We start from the raw sequence: 26,841 nt of genomic DNA, 5'->3' as shown, positions 1-26,841 counted from the left end.
ATCATTGTTTACATTTTGTTTCTGAGGCCTCTGAGCTTCTCAGGAGAAAAGATCCCAGCAAAAGGATTTCTCATAAAATATATCCATGACACAGAATCCCCCTGTAGCAGGATTGGGAAGCTGACTGGCTCTCCCATGGCTGTCCTGGCTGTTCACTACCAATCCTGGTTTGCTGTTCCCTCTGTCCAGTGTTAGCCCAGCCCAGTGACACAGCTTTGCTCGCCTCTCATTCATTACTCTTTCTGTGCCTCATTCTGTCTTCCAGCTTGGAGTAGAGTTAAGGCTCTGGTAACTTCACTGTGGGAGAGCTTATTCATCTTGCTGGATGCCTCTGTCCCCATTAGCCCGTCTCCTTCCATATGCTGCTCTGTCCTATTCTCTGAAGATCCTTCTGCTGTCATATGGTCCCTCCCCAGACACGCTCACGTGCTCGTGAGTGTCTCAGTCAGTCTCAGGGACTGAGAACATGGGGTTTGTAAACTCCTCTGTCTGCATGCACTGTGTCCCTTTGCCTTTCCAGCAGCCTTCAGGTCAGGGCTTTCCCATCTTGTCTCCCACAGGGGTGACCACAGGCAGAAGTTCTACTGGGGCCACAAGGAGATCCTGATCCCAGTGTACAAGAACATGTCAGATGCCATGAGGAAGCACCCAGAGGTGGATGTTCTCATCAACTTTGCGTCCCTGCGCTCTGCCTATGACAGCACTGTTGAAACCATGAATTATCCTCAGGTGAGTGCAGGATCCAGAAGAAGCCTAAATGAAGAAGGATGACTCTGTCAGCAGGATGCTGGTGTTTCTTAAACCGTGGTGGCATTAGCAAATTGTCTTGGTTTTCTGAGTTAGTAGATAACCCCCAATTCTAACCCTTTACAGACTGTAAGGAGGATGCTGAGGGTCCCTGGCAAATCCTAATGCTGGACTTGCAATTTGTTTAAGAGCATCTTGGTGCTTTGGGTTAGCAGTAACTACTTCAGTGCTGCTCTGGTGTGCAAGGGGGAGAAAATCCCCTGAGCAGAGCATTGAGGCTGTTGTGATGATCATGGCAGCCTGCAGATTGATGCATTGGGGCCTTCCTGGATGAGAATGCACAGAGTGACCTCCCAGGGGCCTGGCAAGGGCAGCTCTGTGGGGTACCAGTGATTTTCTTTCTCTCACCATTGGCAGATCCGCACCATTGCCATTATTGCCGAGGGCATTCCGGAGGCCCTGACACGCAAACTGATCAAGGCAGCTGATAAAAAGGGAGTCACCATCATTGGGCCTGCAACTGTAAGTGCTGATGGCCACCTTCTCCTGTCTTTCTTAACCTTCACATCGGCCTTCTGCAATGGATGAAGTGATCCTACAACCCACTTTGTCTTTACTCACAGGAAGTGCATGCTAATTTCTCACCTTAAACTCTTCGCCATCCTCCCTTCTCTATAGAAATGCTGCCTTACACAAATGTTCCTCAGTTTCACGATTTTAAAGAGCTTTATACCTTTCTCTTACAGGTTGGTGGGATCAAGCCAGGTTGCTTTAAAATAGGCAACACAGGAGGCATGCTGGATAACATCCTGGCATCGAAGCTGTACCGCCCCGGCAGCGTGGCCTACGTGTCCCGCTCTGGAGGGATGTCCAACGAGCTCAACAACATCATCTCCCGCACCACTGACGGGGTCTACGAGGGGGTGGCCATTGGAGGGGACAGGTATGAGCTGGCACCTTCAGCAGGCACTGCTTTTCAAGTTGGTCAGCAGAGGAATTGTTGGTAATTTGGAGAAGGAAGTGTTGCTGTTTGCAATTCGGGCTGCAAACAAGAGCAGGTTGGGTGTTAGTTTTTCTTTCAGAAAAATATATGTAATAAATTTCTACCATTTCTTCTGATTGCACACAGATATCCTGGTTCGACTTTTATGGATCATGTGTTGCGTTATCAGGATACTCCAGGAGTGAAGATGATTGTTGTGCTGGGGGAGGTGAGTGAGACCACTTAACTCTCTGAGAAATATCTGTGTGGTTTTTGTTTTGGGAGCATCTGACCTGGTTGCAAGAATGCTAAATAGCAGCTACTCTGCTTCTACTGTTCATGAATATTCCAAATTTTATTTCGTGCTCCTTTCGTCAAAAGAAATTGAATGTATTCCACAGGCAAGCATAGTCTTCCCTATTTAAAATAAATAAAAGAAAAACCAGGAGGTTTTGTTCTGACACTTCAGCCATTATTCTGTGAAAAAGGAGGAAAATTCCCAGCAATGCTTCTTTGTGTGTTTTGGAGCTGGTTTTATCAAAAGTGCAGCTTGAAACCATCTCTCTCTCCTTCAGATTGGAGGCACAGAAGAGTACAAGATCTGCAGGGGTATTAAAGAGGGCCGGATCACCAAGCCAGTGGTGTGCTGGTGCATTGGTACCTGTGCCACCATGTTCTCCTCAGAGGTATGTGTAAAAATGGGGGAAAATGCATAAAATAGGAATATATCCACAACAGGAAATAAAACAGAACTTCCCTCATTGTACCTAAACCTTCCAGAACTGGCAGGAGTAACTTTAATGTGCAAAAAGTTAAAGATATCTTGTGCTTCTATAGTTCTGTCACAGGAAATTTCCAGGGGATTCTGCTTACTTGTGAAGGGACCCCAAAGGGAAAGCAACAAATTCCAATAGCTGCCTGTTTCTGGAGTGGGAATGGCAGACATCTATTAAGTTAAACAGCTCTGAAGTGGGGCAGTTTAGGGAGGCAGAAAGTGAATGAGCCTGGAGGGATTCCAGATCAGAACATCCCTGTTGGCTCTGACTGCAACCAGGAGTTTTGGCAGCCCAGATGAGACAGATGTGCAGCCACTGCTGTTCCCAGTCAGGGCTCTGTTCTGTTGCACTCTGCAGGTAACAATCTGTATTCCTTAGTGCTCTCTTCTCCTGTTTGTAGGTGCAGTTTGGCCATGCAGGAGCTTGTGCCAACCAGGCCTCTGAAACTGCTGTAGCAAAGAACAAAGCCTTAAAGGAAGCTGGAGTGTTTGTTCCCCGGAGTTTTGATGAGCTGGGAGAGGTCATTCAGTAAGTCACACTCACAGGACACCTTCAGCACTGTCAGGACACTGATTCTGGCCTGATAGGGAAGATATTTCTGCTTAAAGAAAGCAGATTCTACTTATTGTGGGGTTTTAAGGTCTAGGTTAGATCACCTCTCTTGGATCTCTTAGAAGGACCAAAGTTACTGAATGGATTCTTTCCCTAGGTCTGTGTACCAGGATCTTGTGGCCAAAAGAGTGATTGAACCAGCTGAGGAAGTGCCTCCTCCCACTGTACCAATGGATTACTCCTGGGCAAGGGTGAGCTGTGCTGGTTTAGCAGCTTTTGGGTTTCTTGGAATCAGCCAGAGCACTGGTTGAGATGCTGGATACCACATTGGGGTTGTACCTTGTGCTTTGTAGTGTTACTTGTGAGCTGTGCTGATTTTGGGCTGTGGAAGCTGCTCTGAGGGCAAGCCTGAGGTGTTGCTGTTTGCCTGCTCTGCCTTGTGCTGCCCCTCTCTGCTGCAGTGGGGTGTTTAACATCCTGTTTTACCCTGAATTCCAGGAGCTGGGGCTGATCCGCAAACCTGCTTCCTTCATGACCAGCATCTGTGACGAGCGAGGCCAGGAGCTGATCTATGCTGGCATGCCCATCACTGAGGTCTTCAAAGAGGAGATGGGAATTGGAGGGGTTCTAGGCCTGCTCTGGTTTCAGAGGAGGTGAGGTGGTTCTTGCAAATTCTTTGGAGTTTTTCTTGTTTATTAATGGACTTCTAAGCAAAAAAAGTAACTCCAGGATTCCTTTGTGAAGGTAGATTCACTGGAATGCCATGTCTGTATTTCCTCCATTACACTATATCAGCATTTTGGGTTGCATACAGTGTGTTTTAACCTCAGGATGAAGTTTTCCACAAGTCTTGTGGTGCATTGAGGAAACTTCTGTATTCACACTCTGTGACTACTTGTGTCACCTCAGCTCTGGAGGGGCTGGGGACTTTACAAACACCTGCATTTGTGTTGTGTCCCTGACTGATGTGGTGTCTGTGCCCAGGTTGCCCAGGTACGCCTGCCAGTTCATTGAGATGTGCCTGATGGTGACAGCAGACCACGGGCCAGCCGTGTCTGGAGCCCACAACACCATTGTCTGTGCCAGGGCTGGCAAAGATCTGGTTTCAAGCCTCACTTCAGGCCTTCTTACTATTGTGAGTACCTGATATTCAGGAGGTTTAGCTTTGTTACTCATTACTCTTCTAGGTTTTATTACTATTTATTTTTGGGTTGGCTGCGGTCACAGACTGGTGGTGTGTGTCCACTCAAACTTTGAATTTCAACTGTAATAGTTTGGTTTTGGTTTTGGTTTCAAATCTGGTCCATTTTTCCAGTAAGTCAGACTAGTTTGTCTCCTTTGAGTCTAGAAATATTTTGTAGCAGCCAAATTGCTGTCAGTGTTGACTCTGGTTGCCTGAACTCTGCAAAAGTTGCTAAAACAGACACTGAATTGCTTTTTCCCCTACATTGTCTCTAGCAGAGATGCACTGACTCCAAATTGGCATTCATGTCAGAGATAAGCAAATGTTTTCTCTCAGGTGCCTGCCCAACTCTAATGTCATGAATTCCAGAGACCAGGAGGGTGGATGGGGGAGATAATCTTGGATTTGTATCTTAATTGTTGAGTCCTTTGATGTAATTGCCTTTGTTTTGCACCCAGGGTGACCGGTTTGGGGGAGCACTTGATGCTGCAGCCAAGATGTTCAGCAAAGCTTTTGACAGTGGGATTATCCCCATGGAATTTGTGAATAAGATGAAGAAAGAAGGGAAGCTGATCATGGGCATTGGACACAGAGTGAAATCAGTAAGAAAACTGCATTAGGACGAACTGGAGGGATTTTTACAAATGGGTGGGGAGAGCAAAAACAAAGGAAAGAAAATCAGCAAGTTTCAGAGGCAGCTATTGACCTCAAAGAGTATCAGTGAGAGGCAACATCACTGACTGTTAATGTGCTGTGAACTTGCAGATAAACAACCCTGACATGAGAGTTCAGATTCTCAAGGACTATGTGAAGCAGCACTTCCCAGCCACTCCCCTGCTGGACTACGCGCTCGAAGTAGAAAAAATCACGACTTCCAAGGTGAGGGGCAGCAGCTCTGAATGCTCTGGGCACTGGTTCTCATGGCAGGGAAGGTGACTGGGCCTCAGCTGGATTTTCAGTGCAGTGCTCCATAAATTGTTGCTGGGGATTGTGTCTGGGGTGGAGTTGAAGCCAAGTACAGCTGCAGTTTGGGAAGGCTGAAGGCATTTGGCTACCAGGAAAATGCTGAACGAGCCAAACCATCATCTGTGTGGCCACAGTGGCATTGCTGGGTGTAAATCCCAGGCTGCTGGCTGCTAGGAACCTCTGGGGGTGACCCAAGAGGGTTTTGGGTTGATTTTCCAGCATTTCCATCAAGTGTAGCTCTTGCTCAGGCTGCTGGGCTGCTGTGTCCCCGGCTACAGGCAGCCCTTAAATCATCAGTGAAAGGTGCCATGTAAACACCATTTGCACTGTTGACATCTTTGTTGCATGTGTTTTATTTCCTGCAGAAACCAAACCTTATCCTGAATGTAGATGGCTTTATTGGAGTGGCCTTTGTTGACGTGCTCAGGAATTGTGGCTCTTTCACACGGTGAGTGAGGGGAAGCTGTTCTTGCATCATGTGAAGCTGCACTGCCAGCTCCTGAGGGGCAGAATTCCATGACATGGCAAGGAAACATAGCCTGGCTTGGTTTTTGGGGGCAGAAAGCTGCCAGGGGAATTTGTGTGGCTTCTGGCAGTAGAGCAGGTGGCAGCCCATCTGAGATTGAATGGCTCCTGGTAATCATCTGTTTAAGGAATCGTTTTCCTTTGTTTTGCAGGGAAGAAGCAGATGAATATATTGATATAGGAGCTCTCAATGGCATCTTTGTGCTGGGCAGGAGTATGGGATTCATTGGTGAGTTTACTACATCCTCCTTGCTCCTTCCCTCCTCCTGGGGCTGCCCTGCCTCAGGAGCTCCAGACAAACCTGAAACTCAGGGGGGGAATTAATGCACCCCAGAAATCCAACTCAAAGCAAAGACTTAAAAGGAGGGATGGGGATTTTGTAACCAACCACTCTCCTTTCAGGGCACTACCTGGACCAGAAGAGATTGAAGCAGGGTCTGTACCGTCACCCCTGGGATGACATCTCCTACGTCCTACCAGAACACATGACCATGTGAGAAGCTGCTGGTGCCTTGGAGTGCACCAGGACAGAAACCTGGCCAGGGGACAGCCACAGTGGGACTGTGATGTGTAAAGATGATTATTGGCACAGAGATGTTGAGCTGCCTGGTCAAACTGTGCAAAGCGACTGTTTTATAAGGATAGAAACTTACTCTAATAAAACCAAAACTTGTGCTATTCCCTCTGTTACCTGCTGTATTTAATACCGTCTCTCACACTTTTATTTTTTTCTATTCTCATTTCATTTTGTTCCAGAAGTGATTTAGGGTTTGGGGGGTAGAGTTTGGCTCATAGGTATGCCTTACTGAATTCTGGTAACAAGCTGTACCTTTCCCATGAGGGGAACGTGCCTGTCATTCCCATAAGCCATCACTTTGGATATTTTTTTTTTGTTATCTGTTGTTTTTCAATTTGTTTATCATGTTCTTGTCCTTGGTCTGACTGTACCTGAATCCTGGGACCACTGCTAAAGTATAACTGATGTTACTCAAGCTGGTGTAGTAATTTAAAGTGTAAAGTTGTAACATACTGCTGTGAAAACTGTGAAATCCGTGTACTCCAGTGTCTGTATTTATGCAAACAACCTCTCCTTTCCTCTGACTGCTGCTCTGTGCACTGTCACTCATGTAATCTGCAGCTGCAAAAATATCTCAGTAATAATTTCAGTGTCCTCTTTGTCTGTGTACTGTAACCAAACGCAAATAAATACACGTTACTAATTTATTCTTTTTCCATGTGTGACTTCTGTGAGTTGTCCCTAAACAGTGTCTAAGGGGATGTGACAAGTTGTCATTTAACAAAATAACTTTCAAAGCAATTACTCCTCAGGGTCTGTTTCAGGTGATTTAGAAGGGGAGAAATAAAAATCAAACTGCAGACAGACTTCACCTTGGGTGGAAAAAGGTCAAAAAATAAAATTTAAGTAGAGAATAAACAGAAGGACACAAGCTAGTTCTGATACCATTATACAAGAGTTAGAGAACTGCACTGTGTGTATAGCAAACATGAAATAACCACCTATACACCTTACTGCGTTGTAATTAAAAACCCAATGTACCATGGAGTGAGAGAATTCCTAATTGCCCAGGTGCAGGGAGGGCACGGGGAAGAAGAAAAGGATGAGGATTGCCTGAGTCTCCGAGGCACCGGGGCCCTGCCACGACGGGGACGCGGGGTCCCGGGGGCTCCGGGCTGAGGGGATGGAGAGCCGGGGGGCTCCGGGCTGAGGGGATGGAGATCCAGGAGGGTCCCGGGGGCTCTGGGCTGAGGAATACGACAAAGTCCCGAGTGGTCCGGGCTGAGGGGACGCGGGGCCTGGGGGCTCCGGGCTAAGGGGAGGGGGGATACGACAAAGTCCCGAGTAGTCAGGGCTGAGGGGATGAAGATCCGGGTGAGTCCCGAGGACTCCGGCCTGAGGGGATGGAGATCTGGGGAGTCCTGGCCTGAGGGGACGGGGAATACGGCAGAGTCCCGAGGTGTCCGGGGTGAGGGGACGCGGTGTCCCGGGGGCTCCCGGGCTGTATGGGGGTCCCGAGTTAAGGGGAGGCGGGCTCTCGTGGGGTGCCGCGCCGAGGAGTCCTGGGGTCTTGGCGGGGCCCGGGCGCTGCGCTGGCCGCCGCTCCCCTCACGGCGTCGCCACCATTGCCCTGCAACGCGCGCTCTCTCCGCCAGGGGGCGGCGCCGCGCCCCGCCCGCCATGTCCGACAAGATGGCGGCGGCCGCGGCCTGTCCGCAGCCGCAGCCCGGTCCCAGCCCCGGCCCCAGTCCCGGCCCCGGTCCTGGCCCGCCGGCGGCCGAGGCGGAGCGCGGGGCCCCACGCGGGAGCGCGGCGGATGGAGAGGCTGAGGCGGAGGAGTTCGGGTGCCCGGCGCACTGCTCCGACCTGGCCTGGCGGCAGAACGAGCAGCGCCGCCACGGCCTGTACTGCGACATCACGCTGGCTTTCGGCGGCGCGGGCATGGCCCGCGAGTACCGGGCGCACCGGTCCGTCCTGGCCGCCGCCACCGAGTACTTCACGCCGCTGCTCTCGGGAGGGTTCGCGGAGTCGCGCTCGGGTCGCGTGGAGCTGCAGAAGTGGAGCTCGGAGGGCGGCCCCGACCCCGACACGGTGGAGGCCGTTATCGGCTTCATGTACACCGGCACCATCCGCGTGAGCCCCGGCAACGTCCATGAGGTGCTGGAGATGGCGGACAGGTAAGTGCGGCCCTGGCGGGGGCTGGCAGGGACCGGGTCACTGCAGCAGAGGATCGCACACTGGTTTGGGTTGGAAGGGACCTTAGAGGTTCATCTCGTTGCACCCGCTGCCATTGGCAGGGACACGTTCTCTCTCCCAGTTGCTCCAAGCCCCATCCAGTCTGGCCTGGAACACCTCTAGGGATGTATAACTCCCTTGTTTGTCTGTAGGTTTCTGCTGACCCGGTTGAAGGATTTCTGCGGAGAGTTTCTGAAGAAGAAGCTGAACCTTTCCAACTGTGTGGCGGTTCACAGCTTGGCCCACATGTATTCCCTGAATCAGCTGGCCCTCAAAGCGCAGGATATGATCAGGAGAAACTTCCACAAAGTCATCCAAGATGAGGAGTTCTACACTTTGCCATTTCACCTTGTCCGCGACTGGCTCTCAGACTCGGAGATCACGGTGGACTCTGAAGAAATCCTCTTTGAGACTGTTTTGAAGTGGGTTCAGAAAAACCCTGAGGAAAGAGAGAGGTACTTTGAAGATCTGTTTAAGCTGCTAAGATTGTCTCAGATGAAACCCACGTACCTGACTCGCCACGTGAAATCCGAGCGGCTGGTGTCGAGCAGCGAGGCCTGTGTGAAGCTGGTGTCAGAGGCCGTGGAGAGCCATGCCCTGCGCTCTGAGAACCTGCAGTCAGGGAACCTGCAGCACTCAGCCTGCCCTGCTGCACTGCTGCCACGCTTCGGCCAGAACATGGACGTCATCATGGTCATCGGCGGCGTGTCCGAGGGTGGCGATTACCTGAGCGAGTGCGTGGGCTACTTCATCGATGAGGACAGGTGGGTGAACCTGCCTCACATCCACAACCACCTGGATGGGCACGCAGTGGCCGTGACAGAGTCCTACGTGTATGTGGCCGGCTCCATGGAACCAGGCTTTGCCAAGACTGTGGAGAGGTACAATCCAAACAGAAATATTTGGGAGCAGGTTTCAAACCTCATCACCAGGAAGCATTCCTTTGGCCTTACTGAAGTGAAAGGCAACTTGTACAGTATTGGCGGGCACGGCAATTTCAGTCCAGGCTTTAAAGATGTGGCCATTTATAATCCTGAGCAGGACAAATGGCTGAACCTGGAGTCGGCACCGAAGATCCTGCGGGATGTCAAGGCTGTCTCCGTGGAGGACCGGTACGTGTACGTGGCCGCCCGCACCCCGGTCGACAGCGACAGCGAGGACGGGCTCAGGGCTGTTATTATCAGATATGATGCTGAAACCAGGCAGTGGCAGGACGTGGAATCCCTGCCCCTCATCGACAACTACTGCTCCTTCCAGATGTCTGTGGCCAGCACCAACTTCTACCACACGGCATCGTGCTGCCCCAAGAGTTACCCCATAGACAACGAGGAGGCCAAGGGAAAGATCTCCAGCAGGGCCTCGGATGAAATCCTGGAATCCTTGCCCCCCGAGGTGCTGAGCATTGAAGGAGCAGCTATTTGTTACTACAAAGATGACGTGTTTATCATCGGGGGCTGGAAGAACAGCGATGACATTGACAAGCAGTACAGGAAGGAGGCCTATCGCTACTGCGCCGAGCGCAAGCGCTGGATGCTCCTGCCCCCCATGCCACAGCCCCGCTGCAGAGCCACTGCCTGCCACGTGAGAATCCCCTTCAGGTGCCTGCAGGGAACACAGAGGTACCCCATGCCACAAAATCTCATGTGGCAAAAAGATAGAATCAGGCAGATGCAGGAAAGGCAGATGCAGGAGATCCACCGATACTCCCTGAGCTTACGGAGGATGCCGCGCTCCCAGATCGAGTGCTAGTGTCTGCAGTGTCACTCCTGATGAGCCTAGGAAATAAACCCATTTGTTAGGCTTGGTGTGTCTTTATAAGACATGAGGGTGTGGATTTGATTTGATGCACAAAACCAGCATCTGTTGTGTACTGAAAATTCAGAAGCTCAGAAGTTGAGGGTGGGTGGGAATTGAGACACTCCATGGATCCAACAGTATTCCTTAATGATGCCCAGGGAAAAGCTGTAGCCTGTATCGGGCTGTGAAATGTCTCTGGGAGCATTAAGCCTGTTACTTCTTTCCTCAGATCTTTGGTTCCAAGGATTTCTGTAGAGTTAGTCTCTAACAGTTCTACTTGGAAAATCAAAGATCTCTCTCTTAATAATTTAGTGGTTACATTTGTGTGTGCTTGAAAGCACCTGTTTCATTTGCACTTATCTCTTGACATTCCTTTGATTCTCTCCTCAGTGACTAAACTTCACAGGATTGGTGTTGGTGTACTTGGCTTTCCCAAGCTGGAGGCAAGTGCAATAGCTCTGTATGAAACAAAAGCACAATCTTTCTTTATGAAATTACTTCAGGACATTTCTATGTGTATTAAATATTTTGTATTTGTGTGTTATAGAGAGGCTGCAGAGTTTGTTTATAAATGGATGATTGGTCGGACACAAAACCCTTGCTAAAAGAGAGCTTGAGGCAGTGGATTTTTTTTCAGGTGTATTGCAGTTTTGAGTCTGTCTCTGACTCAAAAACTTGGGTCAACAGCCTGAGCAAAGGAGTGACACCCAGCCATGAGCCACCCACCCACACTGGTTGTTCAGTTCTGTCAGAGTGGATCAGTGAGAGTGGGATTATTTCATGGGAATACAGTGAAACCTGAGCTACTCGTAGGTCTTTTCTCAAATGTTTTCATTCTAGTGAAAAGTGATGAAAGAGCCCCTGCTGTTCCCAGCATCTCTCTGACAATCAGAACCCTTTGCCCCACTGTGCTGTCCCAAGGGGCTCCCAGCTGTGCTCCTGCAGGGGGGAGAGCTGGGCTTTCAGAGTCTCCAGGTATCTGAATTTCCCCACTTGCTCTGGGGTGACATTTAAGCTCATTTGAACACCTTTTGGCATTTTGGGGTGGCTGTACATGCAGGTGCCCTGGTTGGCTCTGTATTGCTTCCTGCTGCACTCCCAGGGAACAAACAGAATGTGGGATGGTCCCTTTGGGGTATCCCTGCCTCTCTGTCCCACTGAGCACTCCTTCTCCCCATCCAAGAAGCTCCAGGACCCTTTCATTTACCAACAGTTTCAGTGCATACCTCCTACCTCCTTTTCTCCCCATCCTTCCCTTCTTTTGAATGTTCCAGGTTTTTCCATGCAGTCTTAACTCAGGATCTTAGGGAAGGGAATGGGAGGAGTAACCTGGGTATTACAAAATTTGTGTAGACAAACCTTTCTGGAAAATCTGTTACTGTTCTTGGTTCATTGATGATTTGCTGGTGGTTTTGCTGTGGGTTAGTTCTTTGCAAAGAACTTTTAACCAATTTGGGGTTTGTTTTGGTCTTAATTGTTTTGCTTCCTGAGCTGCTCATTCTCTTTTTCCAGTTCAACAGGCAGCCCAGATCATATCTGAAACTTGGGGTAAGTCTTTCCACCACTCAGTGTGTAAAGGTTTCTCTGATGTGTATGTCCCTTGAAGCTCCACTTTGTGGTTCGTGGGCCACTTTGATATCAACAACTTGTCTTTTTGTGAGAGAGTCTCCAGCCTTAGTTAAAACAACTACCAGACTTGAAATTCTGAAGTTTGTCTTGGTTTACTCCTTTGTGGTAACCATGTTCTATTTTCTTTGCCTGTTTGGTTGTTGGGGCAGGTGAAGTCTGTACTACTGACTTCATGCAAGAGGAAATAGGTGAGTTTAAGGTGATGTTTGCAGGTGACTGTTCCCAAACAGCTGCTGCAGGCTTGTAAGGTGTGGGTTGATCCCTGGACTCTTGCAGGTCTGGCCGGAGTAGATATGGAATTGCTGCAGCAGTTTGTGATAAAATGCAAATGCCTCTGGTGCTGAATCCATCAATGTGGGACACAGCAATTTGTGGGAGCTGATTTTAAGATACTTAAGAGGAGTTCTGTCCTCCACCCTGCTGAACCAGCTGGAGGGATTAAGCAGGCAGTTGGGGAGTGGTAGGTCACCACCACAGCTCTCTCCAAGCTCTCTTGTAGCCTCTCCTCAAATACAGACAATCTGTAGGGAGAAACACCAAGATGGTTCTTTCAGTTGGAATAGAAGCTGAATATTTAATCCATGGCACTGTCCAACAAAGAGGCAAGAACAAACCTTGCAGTCTTGCTTTTTCTAAGCAAAATTGATATTGCACTTCCCAGGAGGACTTTGGGCTGCTGGACAAGCTGTGGCATTTACTGAAAGCACTCCCCTGAGAGGCAGCCCCATCATGGACAGGTAACCCGTGTGTGCCAGTTGCATGCTGTGTGTGCCTTGCTGTCCCTCCTCGTGCTTGGGGTGGGGGCTGGCGGCAGCACAGGCTGTTCTCAGTGTTTGCTCTGCCACTTCTGGGATAGTTTTAAGCAGTTGGGGTTTTTTAGCCTTGAATCCCAGGGGACCAGTGGCACTGATGTGGTTTGTGACTGATAGATCAAATAAATAATCCATTGCATCACATGAGGTGGTGGGACAATTGCATTCGTGGCTCTGGCTGCAGTTTAGCCCACAAGCCTGTGAATCCATAACAATTTCCTTGTGCCCTTGACCACCATATCTTGCTGGGTGTTTATCAAATGATCCCATAAACAAAAGCCTGGGAATTCCTCACGTGTGTTTCTGGAGGCTGCTCAGCTGTCAGCAGTGTGTGTTCAGTAAGGGTGAGAAGGCTGAGTGCTGCCTCACTGAGGGAAAAGGACATTGGGGGGAGTTTTCCTCCTCCTTAGGGCAATCACAACTCTACAGCTGTCCTGATTCCTGCCACCAAACAGGTGACGTGTCCTGGATTTCTGCTTTTCTTTACCCCCTGCCAGGTGGTAGTGGTCACTTTAGTAACTCCCAGGGGCCGTATGTGTACATAATATTTTATAACTACCTGGATACTCCATTAGAGGGTTGTGTTTTTAATGGACTCCCTTGCACACAGTGGGAGTCCATTCCACAGATGAAGCAGACATGTTTCATGTGCTGTGAACAACTGTACCCAGCATTCTGCTTGACTATTGCAATGACATTTTTCTCCATTACAGTAAATATTAAAATCCAAACTCTTGGCTCGTCTTTTGTGTTGTGAAATACCCTGGTGGCTGAAAACAAACCCAGTCCCAAGAAATTAGAACTTTCTATGTTCTTAATATTACAGCCTTGTAACAGGATTTTGTAACATCCAATGGGCTTTGAAAAGCAAGTGTAAAGAAAGTGGTCTTGGATTTATTTTCAGCTCTGTCCACCTTAGGTTGGGGTACAAGCCATCTCCCCTTTGACAGTCCTGGGTGAAATCTGATAAAACAGGTGCTCTTGAGGATCTAACCCTGTTACTAATATGAATGTAGAGTGTGGAACTAACGAGCTGTTTGATGACCATTAATAGTCAGATTCTCCTCGTGGCTCCATGTCACTGTGGGTTGCAGCAGCTCTGCTCTCCTGGCACATTAACAGAGGGACAGCAGTTTCCTGGGGAGCAGCACTCCTGTCCCTACCTGTGAGGTAAAGTTGTGTGTGTCGTAGGCCCTTTGAAACAGATCCTGCTGTCCTGTTCTTGACCTTAAATACACTGTACTAAAGTTTATTGTAAGAGGTGAATTAATGAAAATAAACCTTCTATTTCTCTAGCATTCTGTTGTGCTTTTGATTTTTTTAAGTTAATGTATAGGGTGTGGCTGATACATTGGGTAGTGCTGTTGAGTGAAAATTTGAAATCCTAATGATCCTTTTGGCTTGTTACAATTGTTTCTATTTTAGAACAAAGGAACATTCTCCCTTGCTGCCATGGGGACTTTATTACCTAAAAGACAACTATTTACACAGGCATCCAGTGGTGGGATGCTCAGAAGACTTTATTAGATACGCAGAACTATTTACACAAGCATCCAGTGATGGCTGATCACAACACTCCTAGCTAAGGGGAACTATTTACAACGGCGAGCTCCGAGTTGAGCTGGTGAACAAGATGTCCATGGAGGAGCTGTGCTGGTAGTAGTGTTGCCTGGCGATGTATTCCATGACATTGGAGAGTCCTGGCACCACGCAGCAGCTGACGGCGCTGCGGGTGATGCCCATGCTGTGGGCATCGTACCACTCGTTGGTGTCCTCCTCGTAGCACTCGGTGGCAACGGTGGTGCTGAACCCATTGAAGCCCCCAACCACGAACAAGAGGCCGTCCATCACCTCAATGCCAAAGTTGCTGCGTGGGTTTAGCATGGAGGGCACGGCGTGCCAGGCGTTGGCGATGGGGTTGTACGCTTCCACGCTCTGCAGCCGGCTGTTCCCGTCAAACCCTCCGACCTGGGAATGCCAGAGGGACAGAGACTGAGAGGGGCCTTTCCTCAGGCAGGTCCTGGTAGGTACAGAGAGATGGGAACTGCTCTGCCTCCCTGGCTGCAGTCTGGGCAGGGCAGAGAGCACCAGATCTCTGAGCATGGCAGAGAGCACCAGATCCCCAACCATGGCAGAGAGCACCAGATCCCCAACCATGGCAGAGAGCACCAGATCTCTGAGCAGGGCAGAGAGCACCAGATCCCCAACCATGGCAGAGAGCACCAGATCTCTGAGCAGGGCAGAGAGCACCAGATCCCCAACCATGGCAGAGAGCACCAGATCTCTGAGCAGGGCAGAGAGCACCAGATCCCCAACCATGGCAGAGAGCACCAGATCTCTGAGCAGGGCAGAGAGCACCAGATCCCCAACCATGGCAGAGAGCACCAGATCTCCAGCCATGGCAGAGAGCACCAGATCCCCAACCATGGCAGAGAGCACCAGATCCCCAACCATGGCAGAGAGCGCCAGATCTCTGGGCATGGCTCTTGCTTATTGCTGAGTAGTTTTCCAAAGCACTTTATGCAACTGTCAATTTTGACATTTCTCCAGAGGCTGGATGCAGTCCATGGAGAGGATAAACAATGGATGAGCAGGCCCAAGTCCCTGCTCTGTGCTGCTGATGCTGTTGGCAGCAGCAGAAATTATGTTCTTTGCCGCAGCTGCTTAGACATTGCCAAACACCCTTTTTATACTCAAAAGCGTGTGGTGGGTGATAACATTCTCAGGAAGTGCATCAACCGTTCTGGCTCTGACTTCCCTAAACCTCACATAAGCAGATGGCCACCCTGGAGGTGTGGGAGCTGCAGCCACCCCAGGGACTGCAGTGCTGGGTGGTGTTGGCCCTTACCGCGTACACCTGGTTCCCATACGCCATCACCCCAACTCCACTTCTCCTGCTGCTCATTGGGGCGATCAGGGACCACTGGTTTGTGGTGGGGTTGAACACTTCAGCTGAGCTGAGGCACTGATCACCATCAAACCCACCACAGATGTACACCTGGGGACAGGAGAGGTGGGAAAGTGTGAATGGGGTGGTTAGACCCTTGGTGAGGAAACATGAATGCTGTAGCAGGATTTTTGGGGTGTTCTGTTTTAGAGTGGGAATGGTGTTGTCATCCTGGGTTCGAAGTAGCAGCAGTGCAAAGAGTTGATGCCAGCAAGATTTCTACTCTTGTTTTTCCAAGCTGCATGAAGCAGACAGGCCCGGTATTGCACCTACGGCCAGGAAAAGGGCTGTTGGGCACCAGGTTGGCAGCAGCTCTGGAAGAGTTTTTGTACTCCTGGTTACTGCCACACCAGGCAGGCTGCTTTATATCTGCAGCTCCAGGATTTTGTGAACTGTTATGAATTTAAGTGTTACAAATTTAGTGAAGGTTTATGTGAACTTTCCTCATGCTGCAACCCCACCTTCTCTCATCTGGGGTCAGTTTACCTTTCCATTCAGCGTGGTTGCACTGGCGTCGCTCCTCTGCTCGTGCATGGGGGTGATCAGGGTCCACTGGTTGGTGTCTGGGTCATAGCGCTCCGCTGTGTTGAGCCTCATGTAGCCATCAAACCCTCCCATGGCATAGATGAAGTTGTCCACAACGGTGACGCTGACGTAGCAGCGCCGTGAGTGCATGGGCGCTACCTGCTGCCACGTCTTCTGCAGCGGATCGAAGCGCTTGACGATGTTGAAATAATCCGTGCCATCGAATCCACCGATCACATAGACGTGGCCTTTCAAATAAGCCGAGCCATGATAGGCAACAGGGCTCTCCTGCTCCCAGGGGATGTTCAGCCACTTGTCGGTGCGGCCGTCGTACGTCTCGATGGCGCTGGTGGCGCCGCCGCCGCTCCAGCCCCCGATGGCAAAGAGGATGGCGTAGGGCAGGCGCGGCCGGGTGAGGGGGTTGGCGTTGACTGAGGAACTCTGGCCGTAGGAGTTCAGGTCGTAGATTTCGGACAGGGCACTGATGATGAGATCTTTGCAGTTGGCGTTGTCTTTCACGTACTCGTGAGCTTTGACGTTGTTCATGAAGTAGTCGGATTGTAGGAGTGCCAGTCGAACCTGAAACGGGCAAGGAGGAGGTTGGAGTACTGACACTTGTTGTGGCGTGATGTTGTGGTTTGCCTCAGATACCCCAGGTTTCTCCCTGAAGATTCCCTGCCGGCTGTGTCAATCAATCCCTTCCACACCCTGACCCCTGCTGAGCACCGTCTGTCAATCCTGGAATTCCAGAAGGGCATCGAGAGATTGGCAGATTAAAGGATGCCCTCTGCCCCTGGGGGGCATTGGGCCATCCAGGTGTCCTTTGTCCCTTGAGACCTCCTCTCCTGTACCTGGTTGGTGGTCCCCATATTCCTTTCCTTCCCCTCTCCCCTGGGTAAAAGGGCAAGCAAACCACAGGGATTGGGGAGTTCTGTTGGAGCAGTTGCTGGATTCAGAGGCCTGTGGGCCAGAATAAAGCTCTGGATCCAAACCCTCTCTCAGAACCAACTCCTTTCCTTCACCATCGCCTTAAAGCTTCTCTGCCAGAGGGAAACCCAAGGAGCAGACCCTGTTATGGGGGGAGGCTCCATCCCAGCACCACCAGAGCTCCTGCATGCCTGGAGCTGCCTCCAAGCACCCAGCTGCAGCACCCAGCCAGCCAAAAGTGTCTGTGGGGTGAAACACCACACACGCAGCCAGCCAAAAGTGTCTGTGGGGTGAAACACCACACACCCAGCCAGCCAAAAGTGCCTCTGGAGTGAAAACACCACAGGTGCTGCTATTTGGTTCAGCAGCAGGGCCAGACAAGCTCAGGCACGTCCTGTCCAGCAACATTGGTAATTATTCCAATAGATCCTGATGGTTTCCCCCTCGGTAGCCTTCGGGGACAGCTCCAAAGCTGCTCTCCACCCACCTTGCTGAGCAAGCAGGCGATGTGCTGCCTCCTGTTCTGCGGGTCATGAGCGATCCACCTCAGCACAGCCTCAAACACGGCTTCTTCTCGCCGCACGTTCAGCTCATCCTTCTCAATGATGTGTGCCAGCTCCTCGGCAGAGAGGTCTAGGAACTCCTCGGACACCTGGGACACCTCCTCGAAGTGATGCAGGATGTACACGCAGGCAGCTGCGCGCAGGTCGGGGCAGTGGTAATAGTCAGTGAGTCTGCAAATGCCAATGCAATTCTCAAAGCACAGCCTGGAACTGAGGAACTCACAGCACAGGCTGACGATGCCCATGACATTGAACTGATCTGCTGCAGCCAGCAAACTCTCCACGTTGTCCTCTGTGATCGGTACTGTCCCGGTGTAGGCGTAATTGATGATGAGACCCATCATTTCAGCTGAAATGCCAGGGATTTGATAGACCATCTTGCCTGCGCTGTCCCAGTTGGTAAACAGAGTCCTGAAAACATTGGTGTTGCTGTGTTAAACCCTGCCCCCAAATCCCCTGTGCTCCCCCTGCCCCCAGGACACCGGTTTTGGCACTGGCAGGAGCCATTCTGGGAGGCCCCGTGGTTTATTCATTAATGTTTTACTTGCTGGTTTTGTTTGAAAAAGGAGACACAGCCTCTGGAGCATACCAGAGCTGGAGGCAGCAGGGCAGGGGGTTTCACCTGAGAGGAGCAGAGGGGCAGAATCCCCCCATGGCCTGCTGCCCACGCTGTGGGGATGAGCCCAGGACAATGGGGGGTTTTTGGGAGCCAGTGCACACAGCCAGGGCGTGTTCAGCCTCTCACCCACCAGCACCCCAACTCCTTCTCCCCAGGGCTGCCCTCCATCCGTTCATCCCCTAGACCTGACTGACACTGGGGTGGGGTTTCCCCAACCCAGGTGCATCACCAACATTCGGCCTTGAACCCCAGAGAGTCACAGGGTGTGGGGAAGGCAAAGCTGCCCCGTGGCAGCTGGGCCAGGCTCCAGCCCTGCGCTGTGTCTGGGGCTCCTCCGACACCACTGCCAAGAGCCACTGGTACATGGATTAATCCTGGTGTTCAGGGAGGTGTCAGGACTATGGGAAACCACCTGGTGAGAGGTTCAGGGCAGGTGGAAGTCCTGGGGAAGTGCTGAGGTGGGGTGACCTCAATCGGGGCACACTGTTTGTCCCCATCCCCTTGTGCTTCAAGCACTGACCTGAAGTAGATACTGCAGCAAGAGAGGATGAGCTTGTGAGCCTTGAATTCCACCCCATCTACACTGATGATCACATCACAGAATCTCCCTTCCAGGCGGAGTTCATTGGAGATGCTGCAACTCCTATCGCTCATCTTCCTCTCCATGGCGGAGGGTGAATATTTGCTAGGTGCCAAGCTATCCCGCACGTTGGGGCCAGAGGCAGTGGACCTTGCTGAGGTGTGTGGAGCACTCTGGTGTTGTCCCCAAACATCCAGCACTGAACCCCCTTGCTGGTTCTGGACTGTGCCCCATAATGACATCACAGGTGCAGGGCTGACCCAGGCCCAGCATTCTGTGGTTGCCCCCAGGCCTTGCTTCCCCACATCCCGGGTTATGCTGGCTCCTGGACCTGCCCTGTCTTGGTGGAGCAGAGCCAGCCATGTGCTCGATGCCCTGGCAGCCCTTCAGGAGCATTTCACTGCCCCAGATGTGGGCATCAACCACTGCTGAAGTGCCTTGTGCCACCCAGGAGCAAGCTGAGGTACAGTGCAGCTCATGTCGGCGCTGTCACACACACACTGTCCCTGCTGCTTTGTCACTGACATTGTGCCAGGGGAGGTTTAGATTTGCATATCGGAAATGCTGGGAATTTTATTTTTCCCCAAATGGCCTGTTTAGCCCTGTCACAAGCTGCCGAGGGCAGCAGTGGTGAATCCTCATCCCTGGGGGGGTTTAAAACAGGGCAGTAGTGGCGGATTCTCATCCCTGGAGGGGTTTAAAAGTCTTGTGGACGTGGCACTTCGGGACATCGGTCATTGGTGGCCTTGGCAATGCTGGGGATGGTTCTTTGAGGGCTTCTCCCCCCCAGCGTTCTGTGACTCAGCGCTCTCAATGTTCCAACAAGTGTACGGAGCGGTTCAGTGCCGGGAGCCCTGAGGGCACGAACGGCGACTTTTCTTTTTAGTTTAATTTTTTAAAAATTTATTTTTAACATATCTGGCCTTCCCGGCTTGTCGCGGGGGAAACGCAACCGCCGCTCGGAGCCGCAGCGGGGCGGAGCACGGGAGGATTCTCCGGTTCTCCGACCGCAGCAACCGCGGAACGCTCCCGGAGCCCCGCCCGGCGCCGCCGGGCCCCGTTCCGGTGCCGGGCCCCGTTCCGGTCCCGCCCCGCGGCTGCGCGGCCCGGAGCGAGCGGAGCGAGCGGCGATGGTGAGAGCGGGGCCGCGGGCCGGGACAGCGGCACCGGAGCGGGGCTCGGTGCCCCCGGAGCTGGGGGAGCCCGGGGCGGCACCGAGCGGGGTCTGTGCCCGCAGGTGCCCGAGCTGGGGAAAGCCACGGTCCGGATCCGGCAGCCCGAGCGAGTGCGGGAGATCATCCAGGCTCTCCGGGAGCAGGGGGCGGCCAAGCTGCAGGTACCGGCCCCGCTGGGCATCGCCTATGCTCTGTCCTTTGCTCTGCCGCCTCTTCCTCATCCCCCGGCCTCGCTGGGCATCGCCCCTGCTCTGTCCTTTGCTCATCTGCCCCTTCCTCGTCCCTCGGTCCCGCTGGGCATGGCCCCTGCTCTGTCCTTTGCTCAGCCGCTCCTTCCTTGTCCCTTGGCCCCGGCTTCTCCCAGCTCTCGGGGCATCGTCCCTCTCTGTCCTTTGCTCAGTCGCTCCTTCCTTGTCCCCCGGCCGCGCTGGGCATCGCTCCTGCTCTGTCCTTTGCTGCCTTTCCTTATACCCCGACCCCGGCCCGGCTTCTCCCAGTTCTCGAGGCATCGCCCTTGCTCTGTCCTTCGCTCTGCTGTCCTTCCTTGTCCCCCGGTCCCTGCCCGGCTTCTCCCGGCCCCGGGGGCAGCGCCTGCGGTTGGAGAAGGAGAAGCCCCCGAGGAGAGGGAAGGAGTGAGTTCGGGGCTGGTGGCTCCCTCCGGACGGAGCTTTTGGTTCCCGGTTGTGAAACATGAACTGTCCCCAGCCCCCTGCTCCGCCCAGGCGGGCTGAAGCCGCTCTGCCCTTCAGTGCTGATAAGAGCTGCGGGGTTTGGGAGGGTGAGGGCAGCATCTGCCTCTGGATGGTAGGAGTGGCCACGGGAGATTGGTGGTGCTGGGTTCTCACGGGTGACAGCACCTTGGACCCAGTGCAGAATGCGCTGGGTCACGGAGGGATTTGGTTTTCTCCCCTCTTGCAGGTCATTTCTGACTTTGACATGACGCTGAGCAGGTTTGGTTGCAATGGCAGGCGCTGCCCCACGTCTCACAGTGAGTGGAAGCCGTTGTTTTTATTGTTGCTGGTTCTGTTTGGTTTCTATGTTTGTATTTGACGTGGCTCCTGTCTTCCCCTGTGCCCTTCTCTGCCAAGCCTGGCCACTCCATCCTGTCCTCCCCCATACAGGTCTGGGCCTCACTGCCTGGTGCCAGCTGCCCACTGCAGGAGCCAGGAGCCAGCTCCAGGGCTGGTGCCTTCACCCACTGCCCACAGGCACCGAGGCTGCTGCCAGGGGCTCAGAGTGGCAGCCAGGGGCTCAGAGTGGCAGCCAGGGGCTCAGAGTGGCCTTGGCACCCCACAACGAGCCTATGCTCAGGTCACAGTGTCACCACAGCTTGTATTGGGAAGAGCCAGCCCTGAGACACAGGGGAGCTGCTGTAGAAACTCAGTTTATGATTCCATGCTGCATCGTTTTGTTTTCTTTGCAGATATCCTTGATACCAGCCGTGTTATCAGCGAGGATGGCAAGAAGAAGGTGGGTGCTGTGTGTGAGGCTTGGTGGCTGTTGTACCTGTCACTGGGAGGTCACAGTGGCTGCTGTGGCTGCTCTCCCACCTGTGGTAGCTGCCAGGATGGAGTGAGAAAGTGTCCAGGCTGCATTTCAGCCAACTGTGACAGGAGAAGTTAAAAAGGGAACTCAAATTTGCATGTGCAGCTGTGAGTGTTTCAGTTTGATAAGAGGAAGAAGGGGAGGGTTGTTTGTACCTGCGGCATTTGGGGTGAGGTGAGGTGAGGGCCAGCCAGGCTGCTGAGAGTTCCAGGTATGCTCACTGACAAGGTTTTGGGTGTGTTTAGGAAGAGCAATGCTTTGGAGAACCGCAGAAATGCTAGTTTTGTTCAGTCACTTCAGACCTGATGTTCACTTTGTTCTTTTCCCTTTGTGTGACACCCCAGCTGAAGGATCTGCTCCACTATTACTATCCCATAGAAATAGATCCCAACCGGACCCTGGAAGAGAAACGTCCCCTCATGGTGGAGTGGTGAGTGCTGTTTGTGATCTTGACCTTGTCCTGACACCCTCTTGTCCCTGAGGACTTCAGGACATGGGGCTTGAGCCATCCCTGGCCTTGGCATTGATCCCACAAGGTTTAATTGTTGTTTGTGCTGCTGAGGGACTCTGCCTGGCAGCTCTGTCACTGCTGCCCTTCCCACACCAAATCCAGGTGGACCAAGGCCCATGAGCTGCTGGTGCAGCAGAAGATCCACAAAAGTGACATAGCCCAGATCGTCAGAGAGTCAGAAGCAATGCTCAGGTACAGGCTGGGGGTGTGATGCTGAGCTTTGCGTACAGGGATGTGATGCTGAGGTGCAGGCTGGGGATGTGATGCTGAGGTTTGGGAATGTGATGGTACAGGTTTGGGATGTGATGCTGAGGTTTGGGCACATGGGCATGTGATGGTACAGGTTGGGGGATGTGGGCATCTTGGACACCTTGGCTGCCCACAGCCCTTCTCTCCTGCCCTTGTAGCTTTGCTCACTGCTCTCCAGCCCTGTGAGCAGTGCCAGCCTGCCTTGCCCACTCCCTGAGGCTGAGTTCTGACAAAGTCAGACCACCAGGCACAGCCTGAGCTCGCTGCTTGGCTGCAGGCTGCTCCCTTGCTGCTCTGAAAGCACTGCCCCTCTCTTGGGCCTTGGCAAGGGGCAGCTGAGGGGCTGGTGCTGGGCACAGCTCCCCATTTGCAGGGCAGAGCTGTGTTCTTTGCACTGCAGCTGCCAAGCCTTATGCAGGCCCTTGGCTCAGCAGCAGATCTCACCCGCAGCACAAAAATGTTTATCACAAATCTCACCCACGGTGCTAGAGCTCACTGCTGAAGCTGATCTGGCAGCTGTGGCCCTGAGGCTGGCTCAGGGAGCTGGGCTCTGCCAGGTTGCTGCCAGCCTCAGGGAGGAGATGGCTTTTCATGAGCCAGGTTTTACATGGAATTGTGTCCTGGCAGACTGGGGAGAGCCACAGGTTGTTCTGCTCATCCTCCCAAGCAGTCTGACCTGTTCACATCTCGTTTCCCATGGGTGTGTGTGGGCAGGCTGTGCCCTGTGCCCCTGCTAGAGCAGCTGGTGTGCCCAGGACGTGCCAGGCTGCAGTGCTCCAGGCTCCCACAAACACCCACCCAGCTGCAGCCCCCAGAGCTCTGGGGCTCTGCACAGGGAAAGCCACGGGTGTGCTGGTGCCACAGAGAGCTCGTGCTGCCTGCAGAGCTTCCCTGTGGGATTCTGTTTGGGCAGTGCTGGGCAGGAACAGGGCACCAGGTACCACTCTGTGAGCTGGTAACACAGCCCTGTGCAACGCACACTGCTGCTCCAGGGATGGCTTCAAGGAGTTCTTTGATCAGCTGCATAAGAACAAGATCCCCCTGTTCATCTTCTCGGCTGGGGTTGGGGATATCCTGGAGGAGATCATCCGTCAGGCCAACGTCTTCTACCCCAATGTCAATGTGGTGTCCAACTACATGGCCTTCAGTGATGAGGTGAGTTCTTGCCTGGCACCTGTGTGCTCAGTGTGGGAGGAGAGTGGAGTGGTGTGGTGGGGTATTTTCTGGGTCCTCTGTTGGAGGGGGAAATGATGAATTTGACTCCATGTTCTTAGAAGACCAAAATATAATATAATATATTATAATTATAATATAATAAATACAATATAGTAAATATAATAAATATAATAAATATATCATAATAAATATATAATATAATATAATATAATATAATATAATATAATATAATATAATATAATATTATATTATATTATATTATATTATATTATATTATATTATATATATAATATATATAATATACATTGCATTACATTATATTGTATTAGATGGTGTTATATTAGATGGTATTATATTAGATGGTATTATATTATATGGTATTATATTATATTATAATATAATATAGTATATTTATTATATTATAATATATTAAATGTTATAATAAATTATATTATAATAGTTATAAATTATTTATATTTTATTATTGTTTAAAATATTTATATAATTTATATATTATATAAATTATATTTATAAATAATTTATAGATATAATAAATACAAGAAATATAGAAATAATTTATAAATATTATAAATAATATAAATTATTTATATTTTATAATTATATAAAATATAGTTAGAAAATTATATTTTATTGTATTTATTATATTTTATTTATTATATTGTGCTATAATGAAATATATAGGGGAATCCATATCTACATCTATACTAAAGAATAGAGAAAGGATACTTACAGAAGGCTTAACAAGATATTAATTAAAAATTTGTGACTCTCTTTTCAGAGTCCAGCACAGCTTGACTGTGGTTGGTCATTAAGTTAAAACAAATCAAATTTTGGATAAAAAAATCTTCAAACTACATTCCAAAGCAGCAAAACACAGGAGAAGCACATGAGATAATATTGTTTTCCTTTTTCTCTGAGGCTTCTCAGCTTGCCAGGAGAAGAAATCCTGGTGAAGGGATTTTTCAGAAAATGTGACAGTGACAGAGTGGGGCTGGGGCTGAGGACTGGGACGTGATTAACAGTGACGCCATGGGGTTAAGAGCTGTCTGTCTGTCTGTCCCCTGTGCTCAGGGAGTCCTCACACACTTCAAGGGGCCCCTCATCCACACCTACAACAAGAACAACTCCGTGCTGCAGGGCACAGGGTACTTCCAGCAGCTGAGCACCAGGACCAGCATCATCCTGCTGGGGGACTCCATGGGTGACCTGACCATGGCAGACGGCGTTCCCAGCGTGGAGAACATCCTCAAGATTGGCTTTCTCAATGACAAGGTGGGTGACAGGAGCAGTTTGGTGCTCCTAGGTGCCAGCAGGGAGGGGCAGGGGCTGCCCCAGTGTTTTGGGTGTGTGAGAGATTTGTACGAGCTCCTGTGGGGTGTCTGCTGTGTCTGGGAAATGCTCAGGGTAGTTATTGACACCTTTTTGGTGATCCTGACCCTCAGCTGTTGTCCTGGCAGGTGGAAGAGAGGAGGAAGAAGTACCTGGACTCGTATGACATTGTGCTGGAGAGCGATGAGACCCTGGACGTGGTGAATGGGATCCTGCGGTACCTCCTGGCTGAGACATGAGCTGGGGGCTCTGTGCCAGCTCCAGCCACGCAGCAGGCACTGGGCAGGCATTGTCCTGCCCAGGACACAGCTGAGGGGCTGCCGGGGCTGCCTGGGCTCCATCCTGACCTCACCAACGCCCTCGGCCAGCCCTGGAGCAGCAGAGGTGAGGTGGAGGAAGCTCCTCCTCTCCCTTTACCCCAGCTCTGCCTGGCCCTGCAGTTCCCCACCCTGACTGAAGTCCTGCTCAGGCTTCATCCCACTGGGAATTCAGCCCTGCCACCTCTGAGGCCACAACAAACCATTCCATGTTCCAGACAGAGATGTTCTGCACTGCTCATTCCACCCTCTTGAGGGTGGGATGGAGATAATTTACCATGGGCTGAGGACAGAGCCAGTTCAGATGTGTCACTGTGTTCCTGGCTAAGAAAACAACTTTCTCTCTTTGTCCTGTTCTCTGTGGGCTTCAGAGCTCTGGGGCTGACTCTGGGCCGGTGTGGCCATCACATCGCCCAGCCCCACATTCCCCATGTGCACCAGCAGCTCTCTGGCCTCATAGCTCAGCTCATCCATCCTTCTAGCACCAGTACAGCTCTTATTGTGGGAATAAAACCTTTTCCAGCCGTCCCTGAAGGCCCCAGAGCTCGGCTGCTGCTGCTGCCCAAAGCCAGGAGTGAGTTCGTCTGCAGGGATCAGAGGGGTGGGAATGGTGTGGGGGAGAGGCCAATGGCAGAATTTTGAGTTTTAAACAATGTTTTACCTGACTGTGTTTGTGTAATAAATTTCTGGGCTGATCCTGGGCTCTGAGAGCAGCAATAGGAAAAAAAGACCATTTTATTTCTGTGTAACCTCTGGTTATGTGGGACTTTGGGAAGAGCAGACTTGTTCTGTTTTGGAATAAAAACACAATTGGCTAAAGCTGGGTCACGGCTGGTTTGTAGCCAGCACTGAGGGGCTGGAGCTGCTCTGTTCCCTTGGCTGGCACTGGCAACCTGCTCCTCATCTCACCAGAGCCCCCCAGCCTCACTGGGTGCTGGAACTAAAGCCCTGTTGGCTTTGGTGGAGGATCCAAGGTGGGAATTTTGGTTTTTCCTGCCAGAGCCAGTGGATGCTGGAGCCTGGAATCCCCCTGGGCACTGGTGAAGGTCCCTGTGCCTGTACCCCAACACATGGGGATGGTTTCATCGTGGCAAAGTTACCAAACACAGTCAAACTCCTTGGAAACCTGGAGGAATGATTTATTTGGTGCAAGGCAGAGTCTCTGTTTGAGGGGTTCACTCTGCAGTGCTGTGCTCCTGCATTCCTCCTGTCCTGTCCAGGACAGACTGCAGAGGTTTTGGGAGCTGTGCTGGTCCCAGCAGCAGGACCTGCATTTGGGCATTGAAATTAAACAGCTCTGATGTGTCTCAGTCCCTGGGGCTGGGAGGGAGTGGAGGGGACAGTGCTGCTCCCTGAGGGCTGGGCAATGGAGCTGTTCCCTTCTCCCGGCTGATGAGGGCTTTGCCAGGCCCCACAGTTGCAGATTTTGGGGACAGCAGATGCCTGCAGAGTTCACCCTGGGAACCTGAGCCCTCTTCAGCCTCGTGTCCCAGGGAGGATGGCAGCAGGGGCAGAGCAGGGAATGGGACAAAACCTTCTCTTCCTTCTCTCTAAAGAATTTTAAATGTGTATATAAAAAATCCAATCCCCAACCCTAAACTACAAAAAAGTGATGGAGATAAGGGGAATCCTCCCT

General features: G+C 51.4%; 4 protein-coding genes across 5 annotated transcripts in view; 3 read left to right on the top strand and 1 right to left on the bottom strand.

Annotated features, from left to right (window-relative positions):
- Positions 1-6,955, top strand: part of ACLY (ATP citrate lyase) — a 28,032-nt gene extending 21,077 nt beyond the window's left edge. For both annotated transcript variants that reach the window (XM_054281757.1, XM_054281758.1), the window contains exons 15-28: positions 561-729; positions 1,165-1,269; positions 1,494-1,690; positions 1,877-1,958; positions 2,305-2,415; positions 2,906-3,033; positions 3,215-3,308; positions 3,556-3,710; positions 4,042-4,192; positions 4,699-4,842; positions 5,006-5,119; positions 5,572-5,654; positions 5,884-5,960; positions 6,134-6,955. In XM_054281757.1, the coding sequence (XP_054137732.1) occupies positions 561-729; positions 1,165-1,269; positions 1,494-1,690; positions 1,877-1,958; positions 2,305-2,415; positions 2,906-3,033; positions 3,215-3,308; positions 3,556-3,710; positions 4,042-4,192; positions 4,699-4,842; positions 5,006-5,119; positions 5,572-5,654; positions 5,884-5,960; positions 6,134-6,228 (1,705 nt within the window). In that variant the 3' untranslated portion in view covers positions 6,229-6,955. The remainder of the gene's footprint in view (positions 1-560; positions 730-1,164; positions 1,270-1,493; positions 1,691-1,876; positions 1,959-2,304; positions 2,416-2,905; positions 3,034-3,214; positions 3,309-3,555; positions 3,711-4,041; positions 4,193-4,698; positions 4,843-5,005; positions 5,120-5,571; positions 5,655-5,883; positions 5,961-6,133) is intronic.
- Positions 6,956-7,928: 973 nt separating this feature from the next.
- Positions 7,929-14,019, top strand: KLHL11 (kelch like family member 11). Its single transcript, XM_054281762.1, has 2 exons — positions 7,929-8,425; positions 8,636-14,019. The coding sequence occupies exons 1-2, from the start codon at positions 7,929-7,931 to the stop codon at positions 10,230-10,232; spliced, it is 2,094 nt and encodes a 697-aa protein (XP_054137737.1). The 3' UTR covers positions 10,233-14,019.
- A 298-nt stretch (positions 14,020-14,317) lies between these two features.
- KLHL10 (kelch like family member 10) lies at positions 14,318-19,004 on the bottom strand. The gene is made up of 5 exons (XM_054281770.1): positions 18,823-19,004; positions 17,608-18,094; positions 16,155-16,772; positions 15,570-15,719; positions 14,318-14,689 (listed from the first exon to the last, which is right to left on the bottom strand). Exons 1-5 carry the CDS (start codon positions 18,966-18,968, stop codon positions 14,318-14,320), a joined length of 1,773 nt encoding a protein of 590 aa, XP_054137745.1. The 5' UTR covers positions 18,969-19,004.
- Positions 19,005-19,946: 942 nt separating this feature from the next.
- Positions 19,947-26,015, top strand: NT5C3B (5'-nucleotidase, cytosolic IIIB). The gene is made up of 9 exons (XM_054281771.1): positions 19,947-20,015; positions 20,120-20,218; positions 20,976-21,045; positions 21,481-21,527; positions 21,947-22,032; positions 22,216-22,305; positions 23,355-23,517; positions 24,631-24,831; positions 25,017-26,015. Exons 1-9 carry the CDS (start codon positions 20,013-20,015, stop codon positions 25,125-25,127), a joined length of 870 nt encoding a protein of 289 aa, XP_054137746.1. The 5' UTR covers positions 19,947-20,012; the 3' UTR covers positions 25,128-26,015.
- Positions 26,016-26,841: the final 826 nt, after the last annotated feature.

The sequence above is a fragment of the Melozone crissalis genome, unplaced genomic scaffold (assembly GCF_028551555.1).
Source record: "Melozone crissalis strain CALT ecotype California unplaced genomic scaffold, PUWL_Pcris_2 ptg000032l_1, whole genome shotgun sequence".
NCBI classification, from domain to species: Eukaryota; Metazoa; Chordata; class Aves; order Passeriformes; family Passerellidae; genus Melozone; species Melozone crissalis.
The sequence above is the reverse complement of the archived record's forward strand: the minus strand, read 5'-3'. Positions and strand labels throughout refer to the sequence as shown.